Source organism: Salvelinus fontinalis, chromosome 13, assembly GCF_029448725.1.
Source record: "Salvelinus fontinalis isolate EN_2023a chromosome 13, ASM2944872v1, whole genome shotgun sequence".
Lineage (NCBI taxonomy): Eukaryota > Metazoa > Chordata > Actinopteri > Salmoniformes > Salmonidae > Salvelinus > Salvelinus fontinalis.
The window spans coordinates 22,967,939-22,988,409 of record NC_074677.1 but is presented as its reverse complement, the minus strand read 5'-3'; the positions used below and the strand labels follow the sequence as shown (position 1 = coordinate 22,988,409).

The following is a 20,471-nucleotide window of genomic DNA, read 5'->3' as shown; positions in this document are numbered from 1 at the left end:
ATTTATTTCAGCTTTTATTTCTTTCATCACATTCCCAGTGGGTCAGAAGTTTACATACACTCAATTAGTATTTGGTAGCATTGCCTTTAAGTTGTTTAACTTGGGTCAAACGTTCCGGATAGCCTTCCACAAGCTTCCCACAATAAGTTAGGTGAATTTTGGCCCATTCCTCCTGACAGAGCTGGTGTAACTGAGTCAGGTTTGTAAGGCCTCCTTGCTCGCTTCTTACATCAGCTGATGTCACAAAGTGCTATACAGAAACCCAGCCTAAAACCCCAAACAGCAAGTAATGCAGGTGTAGAAGCACGGTGGCTAGGAAAAACTCCATAGAAAGGCTAGAACCTAGGAAGAAACCTAGAGAGGAACCAGGATATGAGGTATGAGGGGTGGCCAGTCCTCTTCTGGCTGTGCCGGGTGGAGATTATAACAGAACATGGCCAAGATGTTCAAAAGTTCATAGATGACAAGCAGGGTCAAATAATAATAATCACAGTGGTTGTAGAGGGTGCAACAGGTCAGCACCTCAGTAGTAAATGTCAGTTGGCTTTTCATAGCCGATCATTCAGAGAATCTCTACCGCTCCTGCTGTCTCTAGAGAGTTAAAAACAGCAGGTCTGGGACAGGTAGCACGTCCGGTGAACAGGTCAGGGTTCCATAGCCACAGGCAGAACAGTTGAAACTGGAGCAGCAGCATGACCAGGTGGACTGGGGACAGCAAGGAGTCATCAGGCCAGGTAGTACTGAGGCATGGTCCTAGGGCTCAGGTCCTCCTCCGAGAGAGAAAGAAAGAGAATTAGAGAGAGCATACTTAAATTCACACAGGACACCGGATAAGACAGGAAAAATACTCCCGATATAACAGACTGACCCTAGCCCCCCGACACAAAAACAATTTCAGCATTAATACTGGAGGCTGAGACAGGAGGGGTCGGGAGACACTGTGGCCCCGTCCAATGATACCCCCGGACAGGGCCAAACAGGCAGGATATAACCCCACCCACTTTGCCAAAGCACAGCCCCCACACCACTAGAGGGATATCTCCAACCACCAACTTACCATCCTGAAACAAGGCTGAGTATAGCCCACAAAGATCTAACCCACGGCAAAACCTAACGGGGGGCGCCAACCAGGACAGGAAGATCACGTCAGTGACTCAAACCACTCAAGTGACGCACCCCTCCTAGGGATGGCATGAAAGAGCACCAGTAAGCCAGTGACTCAGCCCCTGTAATAGGGTTTGAGGCAGAGAATCGCAGCGGAGAGAGGGGAACCGGGCAGCAGAGACAGCAAAGCCGGTTCGTTGCTCCAGTGCCTTTCCATTCACCTTCACACTCCTGGGCCAGACTACACTCAAGCATACGACCTACTGAAGAGATGATTCTTCAATAAAGACTTAAAGGTTGAGACCAAGTCTCTCTCACATGGATAGGCAGATCCTTCCATAAAAATGGAGCACTATAGGAGAAAGCCCTGCCTCCAGCTGTTTGCTTAGAAATTATAGGGACAATAAGGAGGCCTGCGTCTTGTGACCATAACGTACGTGTAGGTATGTACGGCAGGACCAAATCGGAAAGATGGGTAGGAGCAAGCCCATGTAATGCTTTGTAGGTTAGCAGTAAAACCTTGAAATCAACCCTTGCCTTAACAGGAAGCCAGAGTAGAGAGGCTAGCACTGGAGTAATATGATCAATTTTTTTGGTTCTTGTCAAGATTCTAGCAGCCGTGTTTAGCAAAGTTTATTGAAGTGAAGTTTATTTCTTTCTTTTTCCGGGTAGCCGGAAAGTAGAGCATTGCAGTAGTCTAATCTAGAAGTGACAAAAGCATGGATGAATTTTTCTGCATCATTTTTGGACAGAAAGTTTCAGATTTTTGCAATGTTACGTAGATGGAAAAAAGCTGTCCTTGAAACAGTCTTGATATGTTCATCAAAAGAGAGATCAGGCTCCAGAGTAACGCCAAGGTCCTTCACAGCTTTATTTGAGACGACTTTACAACTATCAAGATTAATTGTCAGATTCAACAGAAGATCTCTTTGTTTCTTGGGACCTAGAACAAGCATCTCTGTTTCGTTTAAAAACTGTTTAAAAGTAGAAAACTTGCTGCCATCCACCTTCTTATGTCTGAAACACAGGCTTCCAGGTAGGGCAATTTTGGGGCTTCACTATGTTTCATCGAAATGTACAACTGTGTGTCGTCCGCATAGCAGTGAAAGTTAACATTATGTTTCCGAATGACATCACCAAGAGATAAAATATATAGTGAAAGCAATAGTGGTCCTAAAACGGAACATTGAGGAACACCGAAATTTACAGTTTATTTGTCAGAGGACAAACTATCCACAGAGACAAACTGATATACACTGCTCAAAAAAATAAAGGGAACACTTAAACAACACAATGTAACTCCAAGTCAATCACACTTCTGTGAAATCAAACTGTCCACTTAGGAAGCAACACTGATTGCCAATAAATTTCACATGCTGTTGTGCAAATGGAATAGACAAAAGGTGGAAATTATAGACAATTAGCAAGACACCCCCAATAAAGGAGTGATTCTGCAGGTGGTGACCACAGACCACTTCTCAGTTCCTATGCTTCCTGGCTGATGTTTTGGTCACTTTTGAATGCTGGCGGTGCTCTCACTCTAGTGGTAGCATGAGATGGAGTCTACAACCCACACAAGTGGCTCAGGTAGTGCAGCTCATCCATGATGGCACATCAATGCGAGCTGTGGCAAGAAGGTTTGCTGTGTCTGTCAGCGTAGTGTCCAGAGCATGGAGGCGCTACCAGGAGACAGGCCAGTACATCAGGAGACGTGGAGGAGGCCGTAGGAGGGCAACAACCCAGCAGCAGGACCGCTACCTCCGCCTTTGTGCAAGGAGGAGCACTGCCAGAGCCCTGCAAAATGACCTCCAGCAGGCCAGAAATGTGCATGTGTCTGCTCAAACGGTCAGAAACAGACTCCATGAGGGAGGTAGCGGTCCTGCTGCTTGCACAAAGGCGGAGGTAGCGGTCCTGCTGCTGGGTTGTTGCCCTCCTACGGCCTCCTCCACGTCTCCTGATGTACTGGGAATGGGAGATTCGATATAGGCCGATTATATTTTCTGGTTCAAGGTTTGGCTTTTTCAAGAGAAGCTTTATTACTGCCACTTTTAGTGAGTTTGGTACACATCCGGTGGATAGAGAGACGTTTATTATGTTCAACATAGGAGGGCCAAGCACAGGAAGCAGCTCTTTCAGTAGTTTAGTTGGAATGGGGTCCAGTATGCAGCTTGCAGGTTTAGAGGCCATGATTATTTTCATCAATGTGTCAAGAGATATAGTACTAAAACACTTGAGTGTCTCCCTTGATCCTGAGCTTTGGAGGAATACGCAGATTTAAAGAGGAGTCCGTAATTTGCTTTCTAATGATCATGATCTTTTCAAATAAGTTTATGAATTTATCACTGCTGAAGTGAAAGCCATCCTCTCTTGGGGAATGCTGCTTTTTAGTTAGCTTTGCGACAATATCAAAAATTAATTTGGGATTGTTCTTATTTTCCTCAAAAATTTGGAAAAATAGGATGATCGAGCAGCTCTTAGATACTGTACTGTATTGTCTTTCCAAGCTAGTCGGAAGACTTCCAGTATGGTGTAACGCAATTTCCGTTCCAATTTTCTGGAAGCTTTCTTCAGAGCTCAGGTATTTTCTGCATACCAGGGAGGTAGTTTCTTATGACAAATGTTTTTTGTTTTTAGGGGTGCAACTGCATCTAGGGTATTGCGCAAGGTTAAATTGAGTTCCTCAGTTAGGTGGTTAACTGATTTTTGTACTCTGACCTCCTTGGGTAGGTGGAGGGAGTCTGGAAGTGCATCTAGGGATCTTTAGGTTGTCCGAGAATTTATAGAACAGCTTTTGATGATCATTGGTTGGGGTCTGAGCAGATTATTTGTTGCGATTGCACACGTAATAATATGGTGGTCCGATAGTCCAGGATTATGAGGAAAAACATCAAGATCCACAACATGTATTCCACGGTACCAAACTAGGTCCAGAGTATGACTGTGGCAGTGAGTAGGTCAGGAGACATGTTGGACAAAACCCAATGAGTCAATGATGGCTCCAAAAACCTTTTGGAGTGGGTCTGTGGACTGTTCCATGTGAATATTAAAGTCACCAAAAATTTTAATATTATCTGCCATGACTACAAGGTCCGATAGGAATTCAAGGGAACTCAGTGAGGAACGCTGTATATGGCCCAGGAGGCCTGTAAACAGTAGCTATAAAAAGTGATTGAGTAGGCTGCATAGATTTCATGACTTGCTCAAAAGAGGAAAATGTCATTTTTTGTTTGTAAATTGAAATTTGCTATCGTAAATGTTAGCAACACCCCCGCCTTTGCGGGATGCGCAGGGGATATAGTCACTAGTGTAACCAGGAGGTGAGGCCTCATTTAACACATTAAATTCATCAGGCTTAAGCCATGTTTCAGTCTGGCCAGTCACATTACGATTATGATCAGTGATTAGTTCATTGACTGTAACTGCCTTGGAAGTTAGGGATCTAACATTAAGTAGCCCTATTTTGAGATGTAAGATATCACAATCTCTTTCAATAATGGCAGGAATGGAGGAGGTTTTCATTCCAGTGAGATTGCTAAGGCGAATACCACCATGTTGAGTTTTGCCCAACCTAGATCGAGGTACAGACACGGTCTCAATGGGGATACTGGAGCTGACTACACTGACTGTGCTAATGGCAGGCTCCGCTAAGCTGGCAGGCTGGCTAACAGCCTGCACCCTATCTCATTGTGGAGCTAGGGGAGTTAGAGCCCTGCCTATGTTCGTCGATAAGATGAGAGCACCCCTCCAACTAGGACGGAGTCCGTCACTCCTCGACAGGCCAGGATTGGTCCTGTTTGTGGGTGAGTCCCAGCTAGAGGGACAATTATCTACAAATTCTATCTTTTGGGAGAGGCATAAAACAGTTTACAACAAGCGATTGAGTTGTGAGACTGCTGTAGAGCTCATCACTCCCCCTAACTGGGAGGGGGCCAGAGACAATTACTCGATGCCTACACATCATTCTAGCTGATTTACACGCTGAAGCCATGTTGCGCTTGGTGACCTCTGACTGTTTCATCCTAACATCGTTGTTGCCGACGTGGATAACAATATCCCTATACTCGCCAGTTTTAGCTTTAGCCAGCACCCTCTTAAGATTAGCCTTAACGTTGGTAGCCCTGACCCCTGGTAAACGGTGTATGGTCGCTGGATGATTCGTTTTAAGTCTAATACTGTGGGTAATGGAGTTGCCAATGACTAGGGTTTTCCATTTTTCAGAGCTAATGGTGGGAGGCTTCGGCGTGTCAGACCGCGTAACGGGAGAAGTAGAGACCAGAGATGGCTCGGCCTCTGACTACAACCGGTTGCTCCCAAGGATGAACCAGACTTGTGGAGGTCTTGGCTGATTTCTTTTGATTTTCCCATGATGTCAAGCAAAGAGGCACAGAGTGTGAAGGTAGGCCTTGAAATACATCCACAGGTACACTTCCAATTAACTGAAATTATGTCAATTAGCCTATCAGAAGCTTCTAAAGCCATGACATCATTTTCTGGAATTTTCCAAGCTGTTTAAAGGCACAGTCAACCTAGTGTATGTAAACTTCTGGCCCACTGGCATTGTGATACAGTGAAATAATCTGTCTGTAAACAAATGTTGGAAAAGTGACTTGTGTCATGCACAAAGTAGATGTCCTAACTGACTTGCCAAAACTATAGTTTGTTAACAAGAAATTTGAGGAGTGGTTGAAAAACAAGTTTTAATGACTCCAACATAAGTGTATGTAAACTTCCGACTTCAACTGTATACTGTTTTTTACTTGTTTGAGATTTTACTGCATTGTTAGAAGTTGGTAACATGAGCATTTTTCTGCACCTGCTTTAACATCTGCTAAACTGTGTAAGCGACCAATACACTTTGATTTAATTTAATATAGTGGGGTAGCAACAAACATGTTAGGAAAGGAGGATAAAATAGGCTCATATATGTTCAATTTCCCAGCAATAACCTTGGTTTAATAACAGGAAATGAAAAACTGATATAAAAGGATAAAATATTCTCCAGAACAACAGCCAGGTTCAGACGGGCTGTTACAGTGCAGACTATGTACATTATCCCATCTGTGCCTAAAACATTAAGGATGAACTACAATGAACTTCAATTAAATGTACATAGCTAGCCTCATATAGTATGTACTCGCCTTCATGAAGTACAACCAAAGTTACCTTTTACCCCTAATTCTAATCAAATATATTTTCAAGCCAGGGATTCAGATAGATCTCAATGTGATCTAATCCTTCCCATTGACTGTAATTGGCATACCGTCCCTCATGTTTTAGCCTCTCTGCCATCTGATTTGGCTAATGTTCGCAAAGTGTTTCCCCCCATGTATGCAGACAGCTTTCTCTCCCTGTTGACAAAAAAATCTTAATTAGAATATGAAACACATTCAACCCATGAGTACCTTACATGCCCATTCATTATTGAGCTAAGCCTACTACAGCTGTGTGTGTGTGTGTGTGTGTGTGTGTGTGTGTGTGTGTGTGTGTGTGTGTGTGTGTGTGTGTGTGTGTGTGTGTGTGTGTGTGTGTGTGTGTGTGGGTGTGGGTGTGGGTGTGGGTGTGGGTGTGGGTGTGGGTGTGTGGCCGGGGGAGTAACAGTTTACCCTCTGCTCTGTGATCATAAACCAGCCAAGATCTCTAATTAGCCACCATGGACATTATGGGATGCCAGATTTTACATTCTTCTTCCTCATTAGCTCAGCAAGGGAGACGTTAAGATGTCCTCACCTCACCTTACAAATGTCTCTCATTGACAGTTTTTTTTTTAAGGAAATGCCATGAAAATACATTGAGTTTATAAACACACTTAATTAATCTACTGTTTAAGAAGAATGGAACTCAAATACTAGTTTCTGCCGCTCAATTGAATAAAATCTACAATAATCTACAAAGGTTTTTCGGGACACACCATCAACATCCCACTGGGCACAGACGTCAATTCAACGTCTATTCCACGTTGGTTCAACGTAATACCATTGAAATGACATGTAAACACTGTTGATTCAACCAGTGTGTGCACAGCGGGATACCAATTAGATTAACAACTGAAAGCACAGGGTATAATGAGACAAACATGTTTCAATGGACATGTTAAGGCTCAGATGGACAGAAAATCTAATGGGCTGCTTGAAAGCTCTTCCACGCACACACTAGGAAATAATAAAGTGGCCAAATATGAGGGCCAGGTCTATCATCTGTCTATTTCAATTCCACTCAGCCCTGGCTATTTTCCCAGCGGCTCTTGGACTCAGCCCTGAGTAAAAGCCAGGCATCGTCTCTGACTCATTCCATGAAGAGAAGATGAAAAGTGAAGAGAGAAGACATAGAATGAGAGTGATACAGACAACTAAGAGTGCCACACGCTGCGGGAGTCCCAATGACGAATGAAGAGGATCTTCTTCATGTATAAGTAATGCAGTGTGAAGTGTAAACACTCGGGGCTATTGTTCCTGCTCTGAAGAGCTGAAAGAGGGAGAGAGAAGGATGGATGGAAAATAGAGGGATAGAGGAGGGAGGGCGAGAGAGAGACCGAGGGATAGAGGAAAGAAGGAAGAGAGAGAGAGAAAGAGAGAGGGAGAGAAAAGGATAGAGAAGAGGAAAGAAATTAATGTTCAAATGCCTGAGTACGGATTGAATAGTCATCCATTATAAACACCAATAGTGACACGCAATAGAAACATCAAGGTGAAGGAACATGTGAGTAGGCCTATGCGGCAACTTTTGTCACACAGACTATGAGGATTGCATCTCTCGCTAGCTGTTTTCTATCAGCTTTGGAATGCAGGGGAGTTCCATTTCTTCCAGTGATTACTTATGGATGATTGAAGCAGAAAAGGCATGTAGAGACATACTGATTGTGTTCGCTGCTATCCCTAAAGCCTTAACTCCACAGTCATCTCAGTGCTTTAATCCAGTTTATCCCCCAAAGGCAGAGATGGAGAGATGGAGGATTGCTCATAATCAACCTCTTGATTGTTCTGTGACCTTGGGCAAACCAATAGGATTACTCCAAACGGCGTGCTCCGAGATCCACCAGGTTGGCAATTGGCACTACCACTGTCTACCCATGAGATCCACACGAGACAACAATGCCCCCTGTGCTGATCGATCCTCACAAAGAGAATTAAAGTAAACTAATCTCATTTAACTGATCAGGATTTTGATTCCAGCAGTTTAGTTGGAGATTTCAGATCAGGGTTAGAGATGGATCTGTAGAGGGCAATAGCCTACAGACACTGGCACCCACTGCTGGCTTTCATGTGGCCTACCTGTGGCTTTCATTTGAGCCGTAAAGCAAAATCTTGAATGGTTTTCCACTGTTTACAGTTGATCATGTCTCATTGCAAACACTTGTGGCAATGTGACAAATTCAGTGATCAACTACTGATAAACACAACAGTCCAGTCTAAGCCAGCAGCATCATCGGGAGCTTGCAATCCATCTAAACGAAGAAGTTTCTATTGAAGCCTTAGTGAATAGCACTGCTTGATTTACAGTGTATGGGAGGCTTGGTCGATGTTCTGGACATCAGGACAGTAAAAAGGTCCCTCATTCACTGTCTGTTTTTATTAGAATTAACTTTTACAGCCAAGGTCAACACAGAGTGTCCATCAATGGTGACTGTTGATGTGGTTTAGCCAATATATTAAATGGACAGGTCACCATGTACTGAATTGTGGACATTTGGCTGTGAGCATACAAAGCTATAGTATAATATTGCCTGTATCCGGCCATGAACCAGGGGATCCAAAGTGGTGTAGAGAGACACTATTAGAATCCCAAACCCTTGTGCGTGGACAAGCTGCTTGTTCCCTGTGTAGTTGGGCAGATCCCAGTTTAATAGGGTAGAAAAACTCTTGGCAGGATTAGTGGTAAAACAGAGAAATGAGGCGGATGTCTCCACAAAGATTTGTAAGAGGAGTAAAAAATAGAGCCATTTTCTTTCCAAGGGTATAGAACACAGCACACAGAGGTGATAACGAATCTTTAGTCCCAGATGTTTCTTTTAATTGTCAGAGCCCAATTAACCACCCACTGAGAAGAAGAAAAACAGAGATTTGTGTACGTTTGTGTGTGTGTGTGTCTACGTGCATGCTTACATGCCTGCAAGTATGCATGGACATGCTTTTAATTTGGGGGGTTGGCACCCTTAGTCAAAGGTTTTTTACAATTACATGTTGTATATCCTGAAATGCTTTTCCTTTTCAAGGCAATTACATGCAATGTTCTGTGCTCTCAATGGAAATATAGAATTTTTTAAAAACAAGTCACCTCACCTGCATGGAAACCATGCTTGCAGTCAGAGAAACAGACCCACAGACTCACAGCTGGAAGCTAGATTCTTTCTGACTAATCATCAGTTTATTTTAATAACCTTGCAGCAATTACCCCCTTTCATCTCATCTCAGGTAGTCAGGTTCACCAGGGTGCACTTCCCTACCGCAGAATGAAAGGAATAGATTGCAAGCTGGAAGAGGATTGTAAATGGGGGCCCTTTGCAAAACATACAGGGAAGGGAAGGGTGGAAATAGAGATGGCAGAATCATTGAAGGGTTGTATGTTTATTACATGTAATGGGGCCTTGAATGTTGGCTCACATCCTCATAGAGAATTATGTTTGAGTCTTGACAGGCAAGGTTCACTGGCTGCTTGATCCACACAGTTCAGACATCTGCCAGGAAGAGAAGACCTTCTGCATTGCTGCCCCAGATGCATATGTAATTTCCTCATATTCCATATATTAATACCATGAATATTAGTATAAAATTAGACATGTCTTACTGTAATAGTCTGTTGGATGTTTTAATAAGTTGAAGAAGACTTAATCAATGTGAGGCTAACTACAAAGTGTTGTGAGTTGCAGCCGCGCCGCTATCCCACCACTTGATCTAACAGCTCAAATTCCTGGTCAGCAATTACACGTTGGTCATAAACAAAAGATCAGAACAAGTCTAGTATGTGTTACAATATATACAGTTGTCATGTGACCCCAGTAGCAGCTTAAGCACAGAGCTCCTGTAAATGTGCATATATTTAGATTTTTTTTGTGTGTTTTTAATTGTTGATTTTTAATCAGCTCTTTTGTTTTTGATAACATGGTATTATTGCATATATCTGGAGTTTTTGAGCCACGGATTTGCATATACTGACTGACAGGTTAACATTTTTTGGCTTGGCTGGCTAGCTATCAGGTTGGCTGATGTTTTTGCTTGAAAAATGCATCTGGAGGACATAGTACCAGCTTTTTTGTTTCACCTGGAGGCCAGTTCCTGATCTACATCATTTGAAGAGTCGTCTGAAGCATGAGAGGAATGGGTGGGAGAGAGAGGAATACAGCAGTGCTGAGTGAGAACAACCAGCTAACTATTCTGAACTTTGTGTGGTGAGCTTTCTGCATTCTGGCGCCCAGCAGAAGCTGCTGATGCATCACGTGGGTGCTACACAGAGTGGAAGAGGATACGTCCAATGGCTATAAGAGTCAGGCTGGATCCCAGACTTGCCCTCGACAAGATCATCAGCAGACTCCATCACCATCATCTACCATCTTCTGACCAGCTCTCTCCACTCAAGCCATGAACGGACCCTCCCCATCTTCAGAGGATGCAGCTTGCAAGTACTTGGCCTCTATTATTGGTTGACCTGTCATGATATATAACTTTTTTGTTTTTTGCTGTTGAACGTTTTGATTCTATGAAAAGCGCTATAGAAATGTAATTAATTATTAATTATGATTCATTAATATGAATAGATTCATGTTACTCGTAATAGATTACAATACATGATGGACAACACAACCGCTAACTAGCCGCTAACAACACAACCGCTGACTTCTAGTGCTTATTTTAATCATTCCTAACAAACACTTTTTTTATTATTAGATATGTTGTTACATTTGACCATACAATTGCTGAGTAAGCATCTGGTCATTTAATGTATGTAAATAATTAAGGGCTACAATCAGTAAAATAGTTTTGGTCCGAAAGAAAGAAAATCAAACACTGGAAGTAACGGTCAGAATTGGCGCTGTCCGTGGTGCTGATATCTTGTTTAAATCCTACAGGCTTAGACTGTCACCTCTCCTCATTTGATGCAGGCTACGTTCTCTGCACGGATGACGGAGAGGCTTCTAATGAATGAACACAAGGGCTGAATGGACAATTGTCAATGTCAGAATGGACAGCAGGTGGGCAGCACAGTAACCCTTAAATGGTTGGAACTTCATACATGTGTTGACGCAGGCAACATGCACGCAGCTTTCTACAGTAACTGTTAGCCAAGGGATCATAGCATACCATAGTGGTTCATGGCCACTGGGGGACACGTCTCCCATTAACAAGGACAGCGGACTCGTGACGCGTCCGGGATCGCCAATGCAAATGTGTATGCTCCCTCACTCCCTACCATCTAGTTTTGTAACGATCTGCTCTTCCATGGAGAGGGAGAGAGTGGAGAAAGACGAGGAGCGGGGAGACGATTCTTAAACGTAGCAATACAAACGTGGCTTCACAGGTTTTGGATATAAAATAGGAGCGAATATTTTAGATTTCAGAATACGTGGGAGAGAGATTCGACCCTGAATCTGATAGCTTTCTGTATGATAAAACGTAGTCTCGAACCGTCGACATCCAAGGTAGGCTAACCGGTATTCAGATTTGTATTTTATAACACTGATGGTGCATTATTGAGTAAATGTGCGCTTTGTAACTTGTTTTGATCCTCCATTGGGTGATATATGTTATTATGCCTTATACACTACACAGATAGATTAATGCTGACAAAAATCATAGTTCATTATTTGACAGCGGGCAATATTTTCGAAAATGTTGCTAATCTATAGACTACTTCTAGAAATCATTAGAAATGTTGATCAGTTAGAGAAGTTGGCAGTTCATGAAACACTAGAAACAAATGATCTGCTCTGTGGTGGGAGCATAGTGTATGTGCAAACTGTTGCTTCTCTTGGTTGGTAGCCTAGTATTATGAACAAGATCCACAAGAAGAGGTAGCCTGATAAGGTCGAAACAGTAGAAAAGTCATTCTATTGGAATTAGTGTCAAAAAAGTCCTAAACGAAGCGGGCCATGACGGCCATAATTCTGTAATATTACATTATGGTCTGGCTGCTGTCTTTTTGCAGACGGTTTAGTAATGATTGCATCCCACTGGGCAAAACTGGTTGAATCAACATTGTTTCCACGTTGTTTCAGTCAAAAAAAGCATGTGACTCTTTTGAATCAACGTGGAAAACTGATTCGATTTTTTCATCCAACTTAAATCCAATTACATGATTAACTTTTTTGTTGATTTCACATTGGATTCACGTTAGTGAATACAACCTAATGTAAATCAAAACTAGACTTTGAACTGATATCTGTGCCCAGTGGGACAGTGAAACCTCTCCTGTTAGTGGCTTTCATCTCTTGCCTGTCATGCACTACCTGGCATTTCTCCACTACCCTACTACTCCAGAATTAGAGAGAGATCTTGTTCCAATTGAAGAGCACTAATTTCTATGTCTCGGTCTGAGTTGCCGCTTGAACGTAATTGGTTTGTTATGGTACAGATCATCAAAAGTTGGTTCACAAAGCCCAATCACAAACACCAGTGTGGAGCTTTACAAACGTACCAACACACTGATTCAAGTCAGGGAAACAACAATCTAGTACAGATGGTGCTGTGGTGCTGTCATGCTGCCAGGGTAATTGAAGCAGAATGGTAGAGATTTCCGAAGCAAAGACAAGCGAAACACAGAGAAACTAAGGATGTGCTGTAGCTAACTGGAAGATAACCTCTTCTCACACACCCATTAACACCAGATATAGTATCACACCAGGTTCAGAGGAAAGACAAACAACGAATAGCAAGGGAATGACTTAATGCTCAGTGCTCTAGAACAGAAACACAATCCTATATGTCAACATGAGCTGAAATAACTTAATGCTCAGTGCTCTAGAACAGAAACACAATCCTATATGTCAACATGAGCTGAAATAACTTAATGCTCAGTGCTCTAGAACAGAAACACAATCCTATATGTCAACATGAGCTGAAATAACTTTATGCTCAGTGCTCTAGAACAGAAACACAATCCTACAGTGTATGTCAACATCAACTGAAATGACTTTATGCTCAGTGCTCTAGAACAGAAACACAATCCTATATGTCAACATGACCTGAAATAACTTTATGCTCAGTGCTCTAGAACAGAAACACAATCCTACAGTGTATGTCAACATCAACTGAAATGACTTTATGCTCAGTGCTCTAGAACAGAAACACAAATATGTCAACATGAACTATGGATCTAATCCCCCGAGCTATATACGTTTCCCTCCTATATTCTACAGAGGTCATATACACAGAGAAATATGTTCTGCCAATTCACATCTGACTTGCTTGCTTCTATTTTGTTGCCCTAGGTTTTTCCAAGAAACTACTGGCTTCCAGGGCTTGCTGGCTGTTCTGTTCCCTTGGCGATTACTGTAAAGTCTGGCGCTGCTGTGACACATCTGAGGGACCTGATTACACAGTGGTCCTTTTGGTTACCAGTCCAAAGGCATGGCAATGAACCACAAAGAGTCATTAACCATCTAAGGCTGCAGCCAGGTAGCCTACCTACTGTGTGACTGGACTGATGGGGCCTTGGGAAGGTTATAATGAGGTTTTAACCCTCACCATTCTGTCTGGAATGGTGGCTCACTAAGGGTCAAAGAGCCACCAACTGAACAGTGGGGATGGCCACGCCCCTCTACAGGCTGCGTTGCTTCCTGCGGCGAGCTCAGATGCTTCTCCTCTTCCTGGGGATTGCCTACCTGATGGCAGGGAGCATCCTGCTGCTGCAGCGCTCCAGCCTGACCCTAAAGACCGCTCAGCCACCAGGCGACGCCAGTCTCCCTTCTCTCATGGCACTGCCAGCACCTCCCACAGCCGTGAGGGCCTCCCCTGGCCTGGGCCTGAGGGCACGCTCCAGATGGGCAGCCACCCAGGGTGTGTTGGGTGGTGGAGGGGGCATCAAGACGGGGCGACAATGGCCCACGTCCCGACACTTGGGGGTCCAACACCTGCATCACCGCTGGTTCCACGGTCTCATGCCAGACACGCAGGAGCAGAGAGGTCCTCTACAACGCAATAAAAGGCATAAAGGTACCACCTACTTAATGCAACATCATTTACTTTGAAGGCCAACCTGTCTGTAGTTTAACTGCTGACTGCATACCAGATCTGGGTTGAAATTGTATTTGTTCCAGGCTTAATGGCAGGACTGACAGGCTCAAATCTGCTGAAAATCTGTGTTACCTCTGCTCAATAGTGTGTTGTACTAAACAATTCATATTGTATATTGTTGTACGAATGGATTTGTAACATGGCTTTTCATTTACTGTTTTATTTTGACATGGCAAGGGACCTACATGGGCTGCTTCATGCATGATGCCAATGAACGAGCCCTGGGGGGAACCATGCTGTATGATCTGCGCAAAATGACCAGCTCTCTGTGTCAAGACACCTGCTCAGAAAGGTAATGAGTCTAGAGGAACCATGGTGAGCTGCTGCTATTTGGTTAATTATTCTGTCTCAGTCACTGGGATGAATAGGTCCTGTGTTTCAATGGGGAGCCAGGTGGCAGGATGGTGGTGGTGTGTAGTGGAGGGCCAGATCTGTGTAAGAGATGCAGAATGAGATATAGTGGGTATTAGGGGGTGTTAGTAATCATTACAATTAATTACAAAACTGAATAAATCAATTTATGACAAAACATTTAACAGGGCCTTATTTCACAGGAAGTCTAGAAGCAGGAAATGATTGCCACGAAAACAAATAGCCAATGCAAATACAATCAGACCATGTGGACTGCTGGGAGGATATTCAGACAGAATCATAAGCCTGTTTATGGTGTGGCTCAAAGCAAATGCTAAAAGGTCATTTTGGATATCTCCTCTATTTCCAAAGAGAGAGGATAAAGAGACTTAAAGTAGGATGACTCGTATAGCCCTTGGGATAAAGGACCCCTATCATCCACCCAGAACTAATACTGTGATCTTGTCAACAGTGAAAACTGTTACCAGCCAGCACCACAGAGAAATGAACGCTGGGCTTCACTGCTGCCTGCCCTGATTGATTCAATTAAAATGTCTAGTATTTAGTCACACGCTGACCTGCGGTTATGCAATCTGGTGTCCTATGGAACAAGGTAGCCCAAAGCTAATGATAGCCTGTGATTAAAGATAGCCCTGGGCTAATGATAGCCTGTGATTAAAGATAGCCCTGGGCTAATGATAGCCTGTGATTAAAGATAGCCCTGGGCTAATGATAGCCTGTGACTAAAGATAGCCATTGGCTAATGATAGCCTGTGACTAAAGATAGCCCTGTGCAAATGATTGCCTGTGATTAAAGATAGCCTTGTTCTAAGGATAGCATGTGATTAAAGATAGCCCTGTTCTAATGATAGCCTGTGATTAAAGATAGCCCTGGGATAATGATAGCCTGTGATTAAAGATAGCCATGTTCTAATGATAGCCTGTGACTAAAGATAACCCTGTTCTAATGTTAGCCTGTGATTAAAGATAGCCCTGTTCTAATGATAGCCTGTGATTAAAGATAGCCCTGGGCTAAGGCACTGAGGTGAGTCAGTGGTTTATGTCTCCCTCTCTCTGCAGTGGTTACCGGTTCGCAGGTCTGGAGTATGGAGCAGAGTGTCACTGTGGTAACCGCATCAGCAGCCCGCGTGCTCAGGAGGAGGACTGTAGCCTGGGCTGCAGAGGGGAGAGGGGGAAGAGGGGAGCACCCTGTGGTGGCGTGGGGCGCCTCTCCATCTACAAGGTGGAGGAACAGCTCCCAGGACAGAGGAAATGTGAGTACACGCAGCCTGGTATAGAGCACTGGCTGACTGAGTGGCTGTAATGTGCTTGACTAATCTCTGAACCCAGAAGCACTTCACATGTGTGCTGGCCAAAAGTGTCACGAGAGACCAATGCTATACTAATGCATACACTATATGAGCCGTAGCCACTATGGAGTTTAGTAATTTCCCATCTAGGGTATGTAGATAATATGTAGATTTCTATGGGCAACATTTGATTAAGGCTTGGCAGTGTAAGACTAATATGTTTGCATTGATCAACATTGCAGCTCATAAAGAGAAAATACATTGAATGCATTTAGCTATGTTCATAAGCTGTGGCCTGATGCCTGCATACCTCTGTTCTACAGTCAGAAACGTCCGCTACAGTGGCTGCTTCAAGTTGCCCAAAAACAACACTATCATCTTCCCTGTCTACTCCCTCCAGTCAAACTCCACGTCACAGTCCTGCATCGAGACCTGCACAGATAAGGTTTGATTCTGTTCCTGGCAAGAAACCCTGAAAATCACTGAAGCATTTATTTAATCTTCACCACCAGCCCAGGCCCCAGTCTTCCTCACACAGACCCAGGGGTGAGGTATCATGGATCATGCGCTGTCTCTGTCTCTGCTCCCCTCAGATGGTAGATTAGAATGGCATGGCTCTGTGTGATGGAGCTACTGGAACACCATTTGACTGTTTAAGGCTAAATGTCCCTCTAATGAGAAATAGATGGGCGCTGTAATCAGTCCTTCACACAGTCTGGGTGCATCAGTAGGGTCCTCTGCTCTACTTTACTCTGCTCTGCTCTACACACAAATGGCTGGGAGATAATATTGAATTTGATTTAGCTTATTCACTGTGTGTGTTTGTGTGTGTACACTTTTGTGCTTTGTGTGTTTTCACATGTGTGTAACTCCCAGTGTCAATAAACAAAGAGCACCATCAGAGTCAGCCTCCATAGAAATTGTAACTCCATACAGTGTGGGGGTGGTGGGGGCTATACTATGTTGAATAGAAAAACTAGGACAACTTGTGCAAAATATATCTGCACTTGGGGAAAAAAAGGAATCAAAGGAAATAGGACAGGGGTGGTTCAGACATCTTATATAACCCACCCATCACGTTACCCAAGGGTGAAATCACATCCAATCCACCAGAGGGGGAATGAGTGCCCAGTCATATTCCTTGAACTGTAAATTATTGCTTGAAGTTATGCCTCTGATGTTTTTAATGGTCCTGGTTCGGTACTGCAGGAGCTCCCACTGGCTGTGTTGAGGAACCCACACTGTTACTGTGCCTGGGCCTCGTCTCTGTTTAGACTGAACCAACGTCTGCCACCAGACCAGCCATGTCTGGAGACCAACGGCACAGCACACACTGTTGCCTCCACATCCCGGTCGGACCAATACTACTACCAGGTCTACCAGACACCTGTGCTTGGTGAGAGTCTTGAATAACCTTCAGTTTCACTTATACTACAGTCCAAGATTTCAACCATAAAAATAACATACTGCGAAATATTCAGGCTTTATACTTTACTGTAACTGCAATGTAAACTCTAAGCAACAGCATGCTTCAATACAGTAGCTCAAAGATAGATCAATGGCCTGTGTCTATGGCGATGTTCAACCCTGATGTTTCCGTCTCATTCAGACTCCAGGTGCAAAGAGAGGACGTTTCTACCTGAGAGGTCCACCTCCCTGGTGGCTCTCTCCAGCTTCCCCGGAGCTGGCAACACCTGGGTACGCCACCTGATCGAGCTCGTGACAGGCTACTACACTGGCAGCTTCTACTTCGATGGCACGCTTTACAACAGAGGTGAGGCTGAATGTGAACACAGCTCAGGTGTTCTGATGGATAATAATAACATATACCAGGAATGATTGATGTTTCTCTCCTGGAATATATCATTTTATCATTTTCAAGCACACGCTACCATTTTCTAAACAGCGGGCTCTCAGAGAAATTCTAGTGTATGTACTTGTACAGTACTTACAAATATCTATGACAGTAGATCTTGATCTTGACCTTTAGTGCTTTGTGACACATGGCCCTGCGGAGGTTTGATCTTCTTGTGTATCTGGGGTTTTCTACCAGGTTTCAAAGGGGAGAAGGACTACTGGAAGAGTGGGCGTAGCATCTGTGTGAAGACCCATGAGAGTGGGCAGAGAGAGATCGAGATGTTTGACTTTGCCATCTTACTGATCCGTAACCCCTACCGTTCCCTTATGGCAGAGTTCAACAGGAAGTGTGCCGGACACCTTGGCTACGCCACAGACAAACAGTGGAGGAGCAAAGGTAACACAACAATCACAGCTCAGTGGTTTGGGAAATGGACTGGGGATGTGCCAACTAAGGCATGCACAAACCATTAAGGCATGCAAAACACATAAACCAACACTTAAAGAGATTTTGGTCAACTATTGGTCAAAAGTCTGTTTCAAACAGATGTTCATAAATGGTGACAAATATTCAGCTGCCATATCGCTGCATAAACTGAACGTGAGATGTCAGCAATGTCTGCGCACAGCACACACTGATCAGATACCTCTGTTTCTTCTCTCCTCTGTTTACCTCAGAGTGGCCAGAGTTTGTTGACAGCTATGCCCCCTGGTGGGCATCCCACGCTCTGAGCTGGCTGCAGTTTGGCCGTCGCCTGTTGGTGGTACACTACGAGGACCTGCAGAGGGCGCTCTTTCCCCAGCTCCGCCTCCTCACCTCCTTCCTCAACGCCACCATAACGGAGGAGAGGCTGATGTGTGCCCAGAGCAACCAGGACGGTCACTTCAAACGCTCTGGTAGGGCCCAGCGGCCCTCCTTCGACCCCTTCACAGCGGAGTTGAGGAGCACCATTGACTCCTACATCCACACAGTGGACCAGGCCCTGAGGGACAGGAACTACAGCGGCCTGCCGCACGATTACATACCCAGATGATGATCCTCAGCTGATCCACACTGGAGTCCAAAAGGACACGTCAACAAATAAAGGGGAGGGGGAAGGTGTAATCTCTGCCACCACTCCAAAGGTAGTAGTCCAGTCTAGTCATTAGCATGGTTGGGTGAAAGGTTTTTAGATGTGTTGGAGAATTCTGTCAGCTACAGAACATTTTCAGATGAGTGACTCAGAGGGAAAGTGACTGTATGAACACACCAATGGGTAATTGTTTGACACACTTGACATGTGAGTGTAGTAACATTGAGTTAAACGTCAGTGTAAACTGTCAGTGTCACTGGGATGAAAACATGGCTGAACATTACAGCTCCTGCTGAAAGGTCTCAGGGCTAGAGCCAGACTCTCTCTATTGGAAGAAAAGGGAAACATCTCCCTTTTCACTGCAGGCGTTGGGAGTATGGAGCAAGTGCCTGTCTGCAAAAACAATTAAATCAAGCATTGTAGACTCTGAGGCTTTTAGCTTTAAATGGAATCTTTAGGTTATTTCTATTTGTTTGGGATTTTTGTCATGTTTAATATCAGTTTTACTGGTAGAGGGCAGTTGAACAGAAAATGTGCCATTCAATAATGTCGATCGGATCGTTGTAATGGACTTATGCCAATTAAATCTCCATATGTTTAGCTCTATTGTCAACTTTTTCATTACTGCTGGTGTTTGGTCATATACAGGCAGTTCTACAAATGTATTCCTGGTGGTTTGTATGTTTGTAAGTGCGTTCCATCTCTCTGAGAGACCTAAAGTGATATGACATTGTGAACAGGCCTTTTGTATCACATTCTGTACCATATCTTGTTCAAATTGTGACTGTGAATCTTGTTCAAATAGTTTTCTAATGTTTATCAGGGAAAGTGTAAGCTACCTCGTGAGAATAGAATACTTACACTTGAATGCAGTTTCCCAAATTATCATTTTAATTGCATGCCTATTGTTCAGTCTGTGACGGCAAACAACAAGTCAACACATTGGAAAGATAATGTCCAGATAGGCATTTTTTAAGATAAACAGACAAACAAAAAATGTGTCATATGAATAAATCTAAAAGCTGGATCTATGCACAGACAGACGACAGCAGTGGCATAGTGGTGGAACAAAACAAACACAGATTCATTAGAAAATAAATAAGGTGTGACTCTCTCTGGATGTCTGCCACTGAATTTCACACAAAGACAACATAACGAATAAAATCATTGAACCCTATAGTTTAAATGAGATTATTAACTATTTATATAGTGATGTGGGCCATAAGCTACTGAGAGGAGCCACTCCCTATCAAAACCCTCAATGATACCATTAACCCATCTGTCAAAAGGCTGAGTCTGTAACTCATTGTCATTACTCATCGTCTCTTACCCTGGCAAAAGGGTGACAACTATAGTGTAACTAGCTCATTGAAATATAGTCAATGCATTGCTCTCAATGTTTTTTCAAATGCACAATTTATTTTTCAGAGGTGTAGTTTATTTGTTTCATCCAAAATAAATAAATAACTTTTGTACTATAAAATCAAGTCAACATAATAATAATAATAAGAGCACTGCCGACTAGAAAGTCAAAAGTTTTGGATTAATGATAT

General features: G+C 43.6%; 1 protein-coding gene across 3 annotated transcripts; it reads left to right on the top strand.

Moving 5' to 3' along the window:
- Nucleotides 1–10,460: 10,460 nt before the first annotated feature.
- LOC129868259 (WSC domain-containing protein 1-like) lies at nucleotides 10,461–19,518 on the top strand. 3 transcript variants are annotated; one of them, XM_055942075.1, is made up of 10 exons: nucleotides 10,461–10,717; nucleotides 11,165–11,287; nucleotides 13,523–14,246; nucleotides 14,505–14,619; nucleotides 15,759–15,952; nucleotides 16,312–16,433; nucleotides 17,198–17,384; nucleotides 17,598–17,762; nucleotides 18,042–18,242; nucleotides 18,524–19,518. In XM_055942075.1, the coding sequence occupies exons 3-10, from the start codon at nucleotides 13,838–13,840 to the stop codon at nucleotides 18,877–18,879; spliced, it is 1,749 nt and encodes a 582-aa protein (XP_055798050.1). In that variant the 5' UTR covers nucleotides 10,461–10,717; nucleotides 11,165–11,287; nucleotides 13,523–13,837; the 3' UTR covers nucleotides 18,880–19,518. The 3 variants fall into 3 exon arrangements, with proteins under 3 accessions (XP_055798050.1, XP_055798051.1, XP_055798049.1); XM_055942076.1 differs by lacking the exon at nucleotides 11,165–11,287; XM_055942074.1 differs by lacking the exons at nucleotides 10,461–10,717; nucleotides 11,165–11,287 and adding an exon at nucleotides 11,308–11,734.
- The last annotated feature ends 953 nt before the right edge of the window (nucleotides 19,519–20,471 follow it).

Excerpts from the sequence above, each read along its gene's own strand:
- LOC129868259 (XM_055942076.1), top strand. The coding sequence starts at position 13,838 with ATGGCCACGCCCCTCTACAGGCTGCGTTGCTTCCTGCGGCGAGCTCAG. Across the intron at positions 15,953-16,311 it reads GCTCCCAGGACAGAGGAAAT|TCAGAAACGTCCGCTACAGT; the intron begins GTGAGTACACGC and ends TCTGTTCTACAG. Across the intron at positions 17,385-17,597 it reads CTACCAGACACCTGTGCTTG|ACTCCAGGTGCAAAGAGAGG; the intron begins GTGAGAGTCTTG and ends CGTCTCATTCAG.